At 37.5% G+C, this 13,129-nt stretch overlaps 1 protein-coding gene across 1 annotated transcript; it reads right to left on the reverse strand.

Moving 5' to 3' along the window:
• Positions 1–9,027: 9,027 nt before the first annotated feature.
• LOC109242121 lies at positions 9,028–11,323 on the reverse strand. Its single transcript, XM_019408953.1, has 4 exons — positions 10,689–11,323; positions 10,305–10,633; positions 10,015–10,241; positions 9,028–9,912 (listed from the first exon to the last, which is right to left on the reverse strand). The coding sequence occupies exons 1-4, from the start codon at positions 11,321–11,323 to the stop codon at positions 9,028–9,030; spliced, it is 2,076 nt and encodes a 691-aa protein (XP_019264498.1).
• Positions 11,324–13,129: the final 1,806 nt, after the last annotated feature.

Below are 13,129 nucleotides of genomic sequence, written 5' to 3' on the forward strand. Positions count from 1 at the left end.
TCCAATAAATCGGGTTTTCTTGAGGGAGGATGGCTATGAAAGAAAATCTTTTTCTATTTGACAGCTAAACAATGAATACACTTTTTCAGCTTTACTTGTTTCACTCCAGAAAGCAAACTGTTCTTAGCCAAACACGTAATCCCCCTCTCGCTCATATGACTCAATTTTCTGTGCCACAACTCTGATAAAGTATCACTTTCCACCAGATTTATTGAGTCATTAAGAATAGATCCGGGTGTCACATATAAATGACCAGACTTGACTCCTCGAGCCACTACTAACGAGCCCTTAGTGAGCTTCCATTTGCCATTAAAGAGGGCATTATGGTAACCTTCTGTCACGACCCAAATCGATGGGCCGCGACGGGCACCCGGTACCTTACTCAACCTAGTACTAATATAATATATATTTCTTACCGTACTTTCATTGGCAAATGGGCCGTCACAGGCCGTCACGGGCTAACCGGAATAACACAGGGGAATATTCAATATAGGACGACCCAACCTTATATAAATACTTATACATGTGACATACAGGCCTATAAGGCCAAAATAATCACTCGTATACTGAACATAGGTCGACAAGGCCATACAGTCTTTCATATACATGACATATGTAGCCTCTAAGAGTACATAAACGTCATAAGGCCGGGACAGGGTCCCGGCACACCATTCAATACATGTCTAAATTATACTGACCAAATAAGCAACTCCGGAGCAAATGGAGCGCACCAACATCTTTCGCTGAGCTGATAGCCTACTTGGAGGACTCTCGACCTGTCTATCGGGACCTGCGGGCATGAAACGCAGCGTCCTCAGGCAAAAGGGATGTCAGTACAAATAATGTATCGAGTATATAAGAAATAAAAATCAGTGAACAAAGACATGATAGAAACATGGAGCAAAAGACTCAACATGTAAGTTTCAATAACTCTGTGAATCATTTATTACTTATAATGTCATGCATATGCGTATAAACGTCATACCATGCATGGGTATATGCATTCATAACATTATCAAGCCTCTGAGGGCATCCCGTCATATCATCTCGGCCACTGTGGGTGAATCATTAACGTATACCAGCTGATCAGGTGGTGGTGCATATATAACACCATAACCTTTTCCCACACCCCATATATATAACGCCATCTAGTCATGGGTGAATGTACATGAATGCAATGCATGAGAGTACGTCAATAAAATCTTTCAGAGTGTCATAAGACCATTATGCCTTTGAGTAATATCATGAAGTAAACTTTTTTCAACTTACGTATTTTTCTGAGACCCATGAACAAATAATAGAATAATATGACACATGGGGAATCAAGAACATAAGCATCTCTAGTATTTCTATGAATAGAGTTATTTATGGAAATTGTGTATTTGCTCGTTTCCTTTGTCGTATAGATCATGCCAAAAGAAAGAAGGGATAGCCTTAACATACCTGAGTTGCTTCTCTTACCAATCCCTCTAACACACGTTAACTGCGACAAAACACGTGACGGCAGGATCGGAGTAGGGAAAAATCCGTATGAAATTTTGTTGTAGCAAATCACGTTGCTATCGTCTACTCTTGTATGAATTTCGTGGCTTCTTGTTGCTTGTCTTGGACATACTTTTGTATATGTTTGCTGAAGAAATCATGTTTCCATCTACTCCTTGTAAAGAATTCACATGAAATCAAGAATTCATATGAACTCTTTCTTTGATAAATCCATACGTTACTTTGTAGATAAAGAGATCTTTGATAATCTCATATGAATTCCTTAATGAAGTAAGAATAAAGAGATTCCAAGATAAAGAAGTCTTTAAAAAATGGTGAGCTCCATCCGTTCTTATCTTAGCAAGCTTACGTCCAATGACTTGAGTTTCAAAATGATTCTTTGAGTTTCAAATGCATTCTTTAGAAGTCTTGGTTGGTAGGTCCCATTTATAGCTTTAATGCTTAGCAAGACTTCTTGCCCCCAAATTGTGACACCAACGTAGCACAGATATTAGTCATATATTACTTTAGTTGTCATGGTCCCACGTGGACAAGACAATTCTTACACTTACCCACTTAAATTAATAATTAACCAATTATCTCAAATTACTTAAAATACTACTCACTTTAACACACTAAATACACCTTACTATCATGGCCATGTGGTATCTTGTATGGTACTAGTCCATAAATACCGAGTATTTTAGCTCGGGCCGTATTTTATCTCAAAATGTCAAACTTTGACGAAACTTATTTTCTTCCACTCGATCACCCTCTCACCTTCATGAATTTACTTATAACTTGTTTGAAATAGCATAATACTTATAATCCCAAAATAATCTCATTCCCGAACTTACGTCGATTAACTTATGACGAAACTTTAACGTACGAAAATGCCGGATATAACATCTCATTTTCGAACTTTTATCAATTTATTTATAGTGTACTTTCACGTACGAAAATATGGGTTGTAACACCTTCATCGTCTAATCTTCCCGCGGAGATCAAATTCAAAGGAAAGTCTGGAGCATGCTTGACATCTTGAAGAACTAACGTTGAACCATTATTAGTTTTCAAACAAACTGTGCCAACACCAAACACCTTAACTTCACTGTCATTGCCTATCTTTAACACTCCAGAATCAACAGGAGTATAAGATGAGGAAAAGTCTTTTCTTGGTGTGACATGTGAGGTAGCTACAGAATCTACTATCCAGCTTGTCTCATGGGATACCAAATTGATGATATTTTCATCATAAGCAAAAAGAAGGTCATCTCGAGCAATAACAACAACATTGTTCTCGTTATTTTCAACTTTCTTTCCTTCTTTAATGTCTTGCAACAACTTGCGACAAAACCTTTTGATATGTCCTTTCTTGCCACAGTTGTTGCATGTAATATTATGGTATTCGGACCTTGACTTACTTCTACTTTTACCTCTATTCCACGAGCCTCTTGTTTTATCTCTCCCCCGGTCTTCTGTAACTAAGATATTTGCTTGTGGGGATGAACCCTGAGATTTTCTCCTTACTTCCTCGTTCGACACACCACTCTTGGAGTATTCCATGGTCACCTTACCTCCAGGAGCTGAATTTGTCAAAGAAATATGAAGAGTTTCCCGAGAGCCACTCAGAGTATTAAGAAGCCAAAGTCCGTGTATCTCATAATCAAAATTAACTCCCATTCCAGATAACTGATCAAGGACGCCCTGAAAATCATTTATGTGATCTAGGATATGGCTGCCTTCCTTATATTTAAAGGTCATCAATTGCTTTAGCAGGAACAACTTGTTGGTCCCAGTGTTTGAAGCATAAAGAGTCTCTAGCTTTTCCCATAATGATCTCGCATGTATCTCATTCACAATATGGTTGCGAACATTATCTTCAACCCATTTTCGTATATATCTACATACTTGTTAGTGCTCAAAATACCAATCTTCATCAGATATACTCTCGGGTTTATGAGCCACAAAAGCGGGTAGATGCATCTTCTTCACGAACAAAAAATCTTTCATCTTGCTTCTCCAAACATTATAATTTCTCCCATTTAAACACACCATCTTGCTGATATTCGTCTCCATTCCGTAACAACCCGGATAAATAACCAAGGCACATATTCATCGTTCAAGATCTGCAAATGCTAGCTTCCGCATGACACCTGGCTTTTTCGATCCTAACAAGTGGTATCAGAGCGAGGTTCAGGACAGGTTCATCTTGGCGGGTTTGAATTTTAGCCGCAACATATTTGATGATAATCATAATTTTTGTCTGATAAATTTGACCGGTGTGCTACGCACGTTGAGACAAACTTTGTGGTGGGGATTTGGAGATGCGACCTATTGAAGGCTATGTGAAGAAGGTAGATCAAGTTTATTTTTTCAGAAAATTTCAGTCCAAGGGGGAGAATTGTTAGCTATTTGTCTTGATTTTCTTACCATATTTGGTTTTCCTATCTCATGAAGGAAAGGACACATATTTACCATAATTGAGTTTTCCTATTCTTAGAAGGAAATTATAAATCTTCCATATTTAGCTAGTCCTTTTTCTTGTAGGAAAATGTTTGAATTTTTATAAATTAAGAATCCTTACTTCTCATTCAGCAGCATCCACAATGTAACCATATGGGATTTGGGAGTCTTGTTTAGGGAGAAAACTTTAAGGGACAAGTATTGTTGTGTCACTTGTGTTCGCCTCTTCGTGAGGTTAATCTCTCGATATTTTGTACTCTTTTTTATATAATGGATTGTTCATCTCCCGCCGTAGATGTAGGTCAATTGATCGAACCATGTTAAATGTTTGTGTCTCTTTTGGTATATTTCTCGTTTGTTGTCGGACTTATGTCGTTCAAGGTTTGCTATGGTAGCTTCCGCATGGCACCTGACTTTTTGGATCGTAACACAAACTAGGTACGAAGAGGAAGAAAACGATACTGCAGAGAAGAATGAAGTTTTGTGTCGGATAAAGTAGGGGAATATGAGGATGGTGTGGTGTTTGAATCTGGAGTTGAGTGAAGGAGTGAAGAAAGTGGTCAAAAAAGGCCCATGCCACGCCTCTGATGCTCAATGCACTTGAATCTAGAAGCTGTATATCAATCGATTTGGGACAGACTCCATTGCACAATCTACCAACAACTCCCCATCCTTCATTCTCTCAACTTGTGTTTCTCCTTACATTTTGATACTACATACGTCTAGAAAGAAAGAAATAAGTAGTAGAATTTTCTTCGAGTTACTCTTCCATTTCCTGCTGTTAGCTATTTTCCAAAAATAAGAGCACGGTAGTCACGCCTCCCATCTCATTCTCTGGTCACGTATTCGTCCTATCTGTTCTAGTTCTCGCTCATGGATGCTTCTGTTCCTTACCTTACAATTTTGACTCATTGAGCTCAAAGGAAAAAGAATTTCCTATGCTTGTTAATAATATAGCCATAATAATTACTAGTAACTTAGAAATTATACGTAAAAGATAATTAAGAAAAGCGTGATCAAAAAATAATTTTTTTGATTCCCCAAATAATATACAAGTACTAATGTTTTTTGTGCCACATAACTGGGAAGGTAATTAAGTTGATCAGATTTGGAAGTATCAATATAAATTGGTTAAGAATTCGCAATACTGATTTTAAACTCTTTTGTCCTGTTTGATAGCTAACTTTTGTGTGTGTATAGGTAAAACTGGGAAAAGTGATGAAGGGTCACACTCAACGAGGAGAGTGGTCAAGACTTACTGACAGGCAAAAGCGACTAAACAAGAATGAAAAGAAGGCTGTGGATTGGGGGAGAACTGAGAAGTGCCTATAATAAATGATAAAACCTCATCCACAGGGGCCTTTCTAGTAATCTTGAATATTTTGTGCGTGGGGGGAGGGAGTTTCCTTACTTCAATTAATTTCTAGATAGAAGTGAAAATTTTAACATTACTACTAGGACAAATGAAATTAAAGAAGTAGAGAAAAATCCAAATTCTGGTCAGCAGAAAAAGCTGAGTTAGGCCATGGTCCAGAGCTGAAAGTTTGTATCAGGTTTATCGTATCGCCATGTGCTCTCTGATCTCTTTCCACATGCAAAAAGCACATGTATCTATTTAATTTTAAAACGTCTACTTTATCCTTATACTACTTCATATTGATTTCCTGCAGGAATTTATGTCCTGCAAACTTTTCCGAGTTTGTAAAATGATGAAGTAAGATGGGAATGCGCTCCCCATCAAGAGTCATATGAAGATTGAGCCCGTTTACCCTAAATTACGAGTAACAATTAAATTTATATTGTAACTTTAAGGATATGTAATTCAATTCAATACCAATTGATAAACGAGGAATTAAATAGATAAATTAGAGAATAAAATAAATCAAACCAGTATGCAAGCCAAATCCCGACCTCGAACTGTGGCAGCCTCGAGGTGTGATAATAGGAATAGCAAATGATAAAGCAACTCTGATGAACAGTAAGCGAAATAGCAAGAAAATAATGAACGTATATTTTCTTATTAGTGAACAATGATAGTTACAAATGAATGGGACCCCTCATTAGATAATAGGGGAGTCCTAAATAAGGTATACTTCTAATTATAATAGGAAATCATATTAACAACTAGTTAACCGCCGAAGATCAATCTATTCCGAAATTCACGCCACGATTCTCGACCAATAGCGGGTATTTCGCCTTTTCCGTTATCCAGCCAAGCCGGTGTCACTTGAAGTCTGCCTTCCTCTATCCGCAATCGAGGTCGACCTCGGGATGACTCAACGTGACATTCCTATTTCGACCAAAGACTGAAATAGAGTAGTCCCGATTTCTACCGTATACAGATCCAACTGAATGTAATGTAGATAGTGTCGTGGACAACCCCATTATCCATTTTTCTCTAAGGTGCCATTACGATTTGGGAGAGAGGATTAAAGAAACAAGGATGGTAGCTAGAGAGGATTTACTGCATTCTCAATCCAGTCATGGGGCGCAACTAAAGAGGCATGGGCTGTGTGCTGCTATATATGGGACTCATCATTCGAACCTCTATATATCATTAGTATAGTCGTATTCACCCCCCTTTTAATGGATTTAAGACAAATACATGGACAGTGTATGGAAAATAGTAACAGGGAGAGTTGGTTTCTTGGTGCTTTACAAGTATGCCTTTTGTTTTATGTTTTTATCAGAAGTCTTTATTTTTATACATAAAAGAACCAAAAATAGTATTGTGCATAAGATATCTGATAAGAATCATTTTCTTCTATTCTAATTATAAATAACGGTTAAGGGCCTAAAATATCCCTCTACTACTAAAAATAAGCTATATCTACCCCGTTTCACTTTTATGTTATTAAAGTCCATACCGTTTTACTTTGGTTTTTAAAATGCCCCTCAGCCGTTAGTTTATTAGTAGGATATTAATTAATACACGTGTAAATATCCTGTTGGTCTAAAATAATCCGCCCCATATCTAATTAAAAACTAGCCGACCCAACCCTTTTAACCCGACCCACCCCATCCCCTTTAACTTAAATCCTCCGAGTCTTCCCCCTCTAACCTAAATCGATCTACAGAAATCAGAGAAGAAGCCATTTTAGGGTTCTTCCACACAATAGGTTGGGTGCTCCGTTTTCTCTCACTCTCGCCTTATCTATTATCCGAAAACTTGATATGTCAGAAGGCAGTTGTTCATCGAAGAGGAAGTGTCTTTGTGGAGAAATTGCTAACAATTTTACCTCGGCGACTCCTTTAAATCCTGGGAGAAGATTCTATAAGTGCCCTAAACCGGAAGTAAGTGATTATATATTGGTCTTGTTTGAATTTTTCTTGTGTTTGACTGATTCGTTTCACTGATGTTCATAAGTAATTTTTTTCGTATTATTTTTTAGGGTAGTTCATGTGGTTATTGGGAATGGGCAGAGGATCCTGTCCCGGATAGAGCGCTCGTTGTAATCAACAAGTTGAAGTGTGAGTTGGATGTGGCTAATCTTAAAATCAATAATTAGAAGTCGTTGTTGGATGATGGCAAGATTGAAAAGGACAAATTGAAGGAAAAAGTAGTTGCGATGAAGGCAAGAAATAATCTTCTAGTAAAGAAACAATTGGAGCTGGAAGATAGAATTCTCAAGATGAAGATCTTCATTATGATTTCATGTGCGCTATTTGTAGGATTTATTGCTGCTATTCTAAAAATTGAAGCTGAACTGGGAATGGACAGTGAAATTTCTTTTCTTGTAGATGTGTTGTTTCTCATGAATATTTGCAGCTAAATATCGGATGATGTATTTTAAGCCTTAACTTTTTGTATCTTACTTTTTGTAACTTGTCTAAGCTATATATCGGATGATGTATCTTACTACTTAAATCTATTTGTTCCTACTTTTGATTATGGCTGGTTATAAATCTATTTGCAATGTCATAAAGTTTGGTTTTTTGGACGCTTAAAAAGTGATGCCATAGGGATGAATGCAGCAACCTATATCAATCACTAAATAAAGGCTAAATTTACAGCTGAACATATGCTGAAGACAACCATATGCTTATATTCTGAAGACAACCTAATATTCAATGTATTCAATGACTGAACATATATCTCCCTATATCATAAATGCACATGGCATATTTAATATATCAAACAAATGAGCATATGCTGAAGACAACCTAGTAGACAACAACATGTAAATCACCACCACACAACAGCATGTAAATCACCACACAAGGACTAAATCACCACACAACAACATGTAAATAAAGGCTAAATTTCATAAATGCACATGGCATATTCAGTTTCATAAATGCACATGGCATATTCAGTTTCATAAATGCAAATGGCATAGGTGGATGCAATGTTATAACCTCAAAAATATATACAACCTGGGTTATAATATGGCATCCCATATTAACTTTCACCAACCAAAAATAGTAGATAGTTAGTACTGTCACAAAGCAATAATTACATCCAGAATAGTTTCCATCTAATTATATTAGAGTAGATTTCACTTTTTCCCCTTTCCGGGCTTCAGCTTCTCCATTTTCTATCTACTTTGCATTTCCAGCTGGCTTCCCGTTAATGCAGCTTTTTCCTTCTATCTGAGGCCTGGTGGTTTGAATGGCAGATTTGATGGAACACTAACACCATCATGATCCCCCCTGAAAGTTATTGCCCTTGATCCTGAAGGTTGAGATGGATTCTGCCTTGCTTGAATTCTTGTTCCTACTTCTGACACAGTTGTTGGCCTTAAAGCTGGATCTGGATCATGATCTGGAGAGTCAAAGTCCGAAAACTCACTGCTGGACTGAGTGCTGGACTGAGTGTAAATACTTGGTGTAGGCATAAACACAAAGTTTGAGCCTTCACTTTGTTGATTAGATTGGGTAGGCTGACTGGCTTCAGGTGCAATCAGCTCTATTTCCTCTTCATCAACCAATGTTGTGTTGTTTGTTCTTGCCATCTTTTCCATGCGTGGCTATTGTGTAAACATAAAAAAATAAGTTAAATACTACTAAATAGGACACTAATAAGTTAGAAAAAGTAACCATTACCTTTAAACAACCTCTAGCATTATGATTAGGCTCTCAACAGTTACTGCATGTCATGACTCTCCCTTTCCTAGAAACTCCCCACTCACCTTGCCTTTTGATAGCCTCATCTTTTTCTCTTTTTCTCTTAATTTTAGGTCTCCAAGCCATCTTGACTAACTCAGGTGGTTCCATTGCTTGAGATGGGTCCACTTTCCAGAACTTCTCACCTTTAACTGGTTGCAACTTATATTTATAGGTTAGGAGGTATGCTTCCTTGCTATACCACCAGTTGAATTCCTTGAAAGGGTCCAACTTCTTATGTTGTATGGACTTAATGGCATGGGGGCATGGTATTCCAGTAAGATCCCAAGTCCTACATGTGCATTTCTTCAAAGTCATGTTAACAGTATGCCTGTCCAGCCCTTCTGAAACTTCATAGCCTAGGTCACCAATGGAATGAACATGGCACTTTTTAGCTATCTTCAAATAATCCTTGTACAATTCCAGGCTATGTGGGCTGAGTTCATTTGTCCATGACCGCACTGCTTCCTCTCTTTCCCTTAATTGGTTCATCACCTTAATTCTAATTTCCTCAAGCATTTTGATGATGGGTTTGTGCCTAGCTTCAAGAAACCATGCATTGACAGATTCAGTGAAGTTGTTCTCTACCTTTTGGTTCTTGCACACAGTATCTAAATAAGCTCTACACCAAGCTTGAGGAGGATACTTCATCAATTCTTCTGCAGCTTGTTTATCAAGTTCACCAATGGACCTCAACTGATTCTTGAAATCTTCTTCATAAGAACTCCAGGCACACCACCATAACAACTTCTTGAACTCAGTTGTTCTCCATTTTTTGCACCAATTTGACTCAATGTGCCTAACACAGAATCTATGATGTGAATTAGGAAGCACATTGCTCACAGCCTCAATTAATCCCTGTATAAGACAAAAGTACAAAAGGAAGCTGGATAAATAGAAGCTGATTAAAAAGACAAAAGGAAAAAAAAAACAGAAACTGTTTAGGCATAAATATCATACCTTTTGCATATCTGACATGAAGGTGATGCCTTCACCCTCCTTGAGATCTAGTGACCTTTGAAGCAATTTCAAGAACCAAGTCCATGTCCTTTTTGTTTCTTTATCCACTACTGCCCAAGCTATAGGATATGTTTGGTTATTACTGTCCAGTCCAACAGCAACTAACAACTGTCCTCTAGCTTTTCCTTTTAAAAATTTCCCATCTAAGCCAATAAATGGTCTCAAGCCTAAATTAAAGCCCATCTTGAGAGCTTAAAAGCAAATATACATTCTCAGAAACTTTCTTTTACCTTCAGCAAGTGCATCCTTTGACAAGTTAATGACAATATCACTCCCTGGGTTAGTGTCCCTTAGCTCATTGGCATAAGCCTCAAGTTTCTTATAGTCATATGTAAAACTACCTTCCAACTTCTCCAAAATCAGTCTTTTAGCCCTCTTGCACTTTCCATAGCTAACATTTACATTAAACAATTGTTTCAGATCTGCTCTCATCTCCTTAATCTTGTACTTAGGATTTTCTTGCACCTTCTTCTTGAAGTAATTTGCTATTGTGTGATAGTTAACCCTAGTGTTCTCAAATGCTTCTTCACATCTATGCTCATCTCTTAATGTCTTTATCCTAACTCCAGGAAGGTTCCCATCCCCAGAAATCAGAACAACAAAAGGGCAGTCACCAACACAATGATACCTTAACCTTTTTTTTTTTATCACTTTTATCCACTTTTAAGTCCTTTTTGTTTGCCAAGGAATAGAAATTAATGCATTTTCTAGCTTCAGGTATGTCTCTGAAGCTCATACCCTTGTATAATTCCTTATAATTTTCTAGCCCTGCCTCAATTTCAGTATTTCTTTGCTTAGCAATTTTTTGTAATCCATCAGAATCACAATCAACCTCACTATCAGAATCATCACTATAATTATCACCCTCACTCTCACTATCAGATTCACTACAGTCGGTACCATAATCAGTTATTACTGGATGTGAGTCTGTGTGATGAACAATATTAGGCACATTAATAGACTCTTCATACTCATCAATAGCATAGAATACATAAGAAATTAAACTAAGTAAATGCCTCATCCCATCATCATTTTCTACCTCATAGTAATTACCAGAAGGGCCATTTATAATAAGTTGTTGAACACCTACATGCCCTAACTCACTGGTGTATGTTGTTTCTAGAAGCTTGTAAGAAATAAGTTCAGAATCATACCCTCTCCAGATGTGGACCAATTTCTTTAAATACAAGACCTGGGGTGTTGTGATCCAATCCCCACCATAATGCAACATTATGTCAACCAAAGGCATCCTTAATATTCTGGAAGGGAATTAAAAACATTAAGTAAATTGACAAATATAATTAACAAACAAATTAAATAAACAATAAATAAACCTACACGTGACCTAATGAAAGAACCTAAGGAAAACAACTAACAAATTAGAAGAAGAAGAAGAATAAAAAAGATAGTGACTTGGTGGACCACATACAACATACTCAGCCAGAAACATTAATAATAGTAAAGGGAACAGAAAATAGGGGACAAAAAATATTAACAATAATAAAGGGAACAGAAAATAGGGGACCAGAAACATTAACAATAGTAAAGTCCCACTAACAATAAAATACTTAGATTCTCTGTTACTTTAAGGGAACAACATACACCATATATAGACAAAAGGACAACTTAAATCAGCCAAAAAAAGGCACAAAATCACACTCGGGGCCACCAATAGAAGAAGAATCTCCACAATAATGTCGACCCGTAAAAACCCTAACATAAAATAGCTTACATGCAGACACATAACAACATAGATATTATAACACCCCTGACTTTAGGCAGAGTCCCACATCGGCAAAACATAAGAGGGATGCTGGGTATATAAGTTAACAAGCCTTAGACCCTAGTGACGCGTTTTAAACCCGTGAGGGCCTAGGTCCAGAGCGGACAATATCACTAGCGGGCTGGGCTGTTAAAGATGGTATCAGAGCCACTCTTGTGTCAGCCATGCTGATGGTGGGTCAGAGTTCAACTGAGTTTAGGCAAATCCCGGTTAGGCGGGGCAAACCTCAGTGTTGAGTCTAGGCAAATCCCATACGGTGGGGCAAACCTCAGCGAGGACGCTGAGTCCATAAGAGGGGGTGTATGTAACACCCCTGACTTTACGCAGAGTCCCACATCGACAAAACATAAGAGGGATGCTGGGTATATAAGTTAACAAGCCTTAGACCCTAGTGACGCGTTTTAAACCCGTGAGGGCCTAGGCCCAGAGCGGACAATATCACTAGCGGGCTGGGCTGTTAAAGATATTGTCGATTTGAGCTCATGTCATAAACTGTAAAAGCCTAAAACGATTAAAAATCAAAGAATCAACTAGACCAAAAATATTTTTAAAAAAACCACCAATGTCTTTCTTAAACAAACACAAAATGAAAGATAAACTTACCTTTTAAAGAAGAACAAGCATAAATCGGAAGCATCAATTTATTTCTGAAGGCTATATGACTTAGGGTTTTCGATTTAATTTCTTCTTCTCTGAGTTCTGTAGATCGATTTAGGTCTTAGGGGGGAGACTAAGAGGATTTAAGTTAGAGGGGCTGCGGTGGGTCGGGTTAAAAGGGTTGGGTCGGGCAGGTTTTTAATTAGATATGGGGTGGATTATTTTAGACCAATAGGATATTTACACGTGTATTAATTAATATCCTACTAATAAACTAACGGTTTAGGGGCATTTTAAAAACCAAAGTAAAACGGTAGGGACTTCAATAACACAAAAGTGAAACGGGGGTAGATATAACTTATTTATAATAGTAGAGGGGTATTTTAGGCCCTTAGCCGTATAAATAACCACAAGAGATCATTTTATCCTAATATATTACACGGAATAGTTGTACTGTATTAATTCCTATAAAAGCATAAAGCTAAAGCTGTTTTGCTTAAAAATATTATTCTCTCCAAACATCACCCATTATATTCCATCTATCTTTAATTACCATGACCCATCAAACAGGGGCGAATCTAGCTTTATGTCACGACTTGGATTTTCTACCCTCGGGAGTCGTGATGGCGCCTACTAATGCGAGCTAGGCAAGCCAAACCTTTAATCTAAATACTT

This window comes from Nicotiana attenuata, unplaced genomic scaffold (genome assembly GCF_001879085.1).
Source record: "Nicotiana attenuata strain UT unplaced genomic scaffold, NIATTr2, whole genome shotgun sequence".
Taxonomy (NCBI): Eukaryota; Viridiplantae; Streptophyta; class Magnoliopsida; order Solanales; family Solanaceae; genus Nicotiana; species Nicotiana attenuata.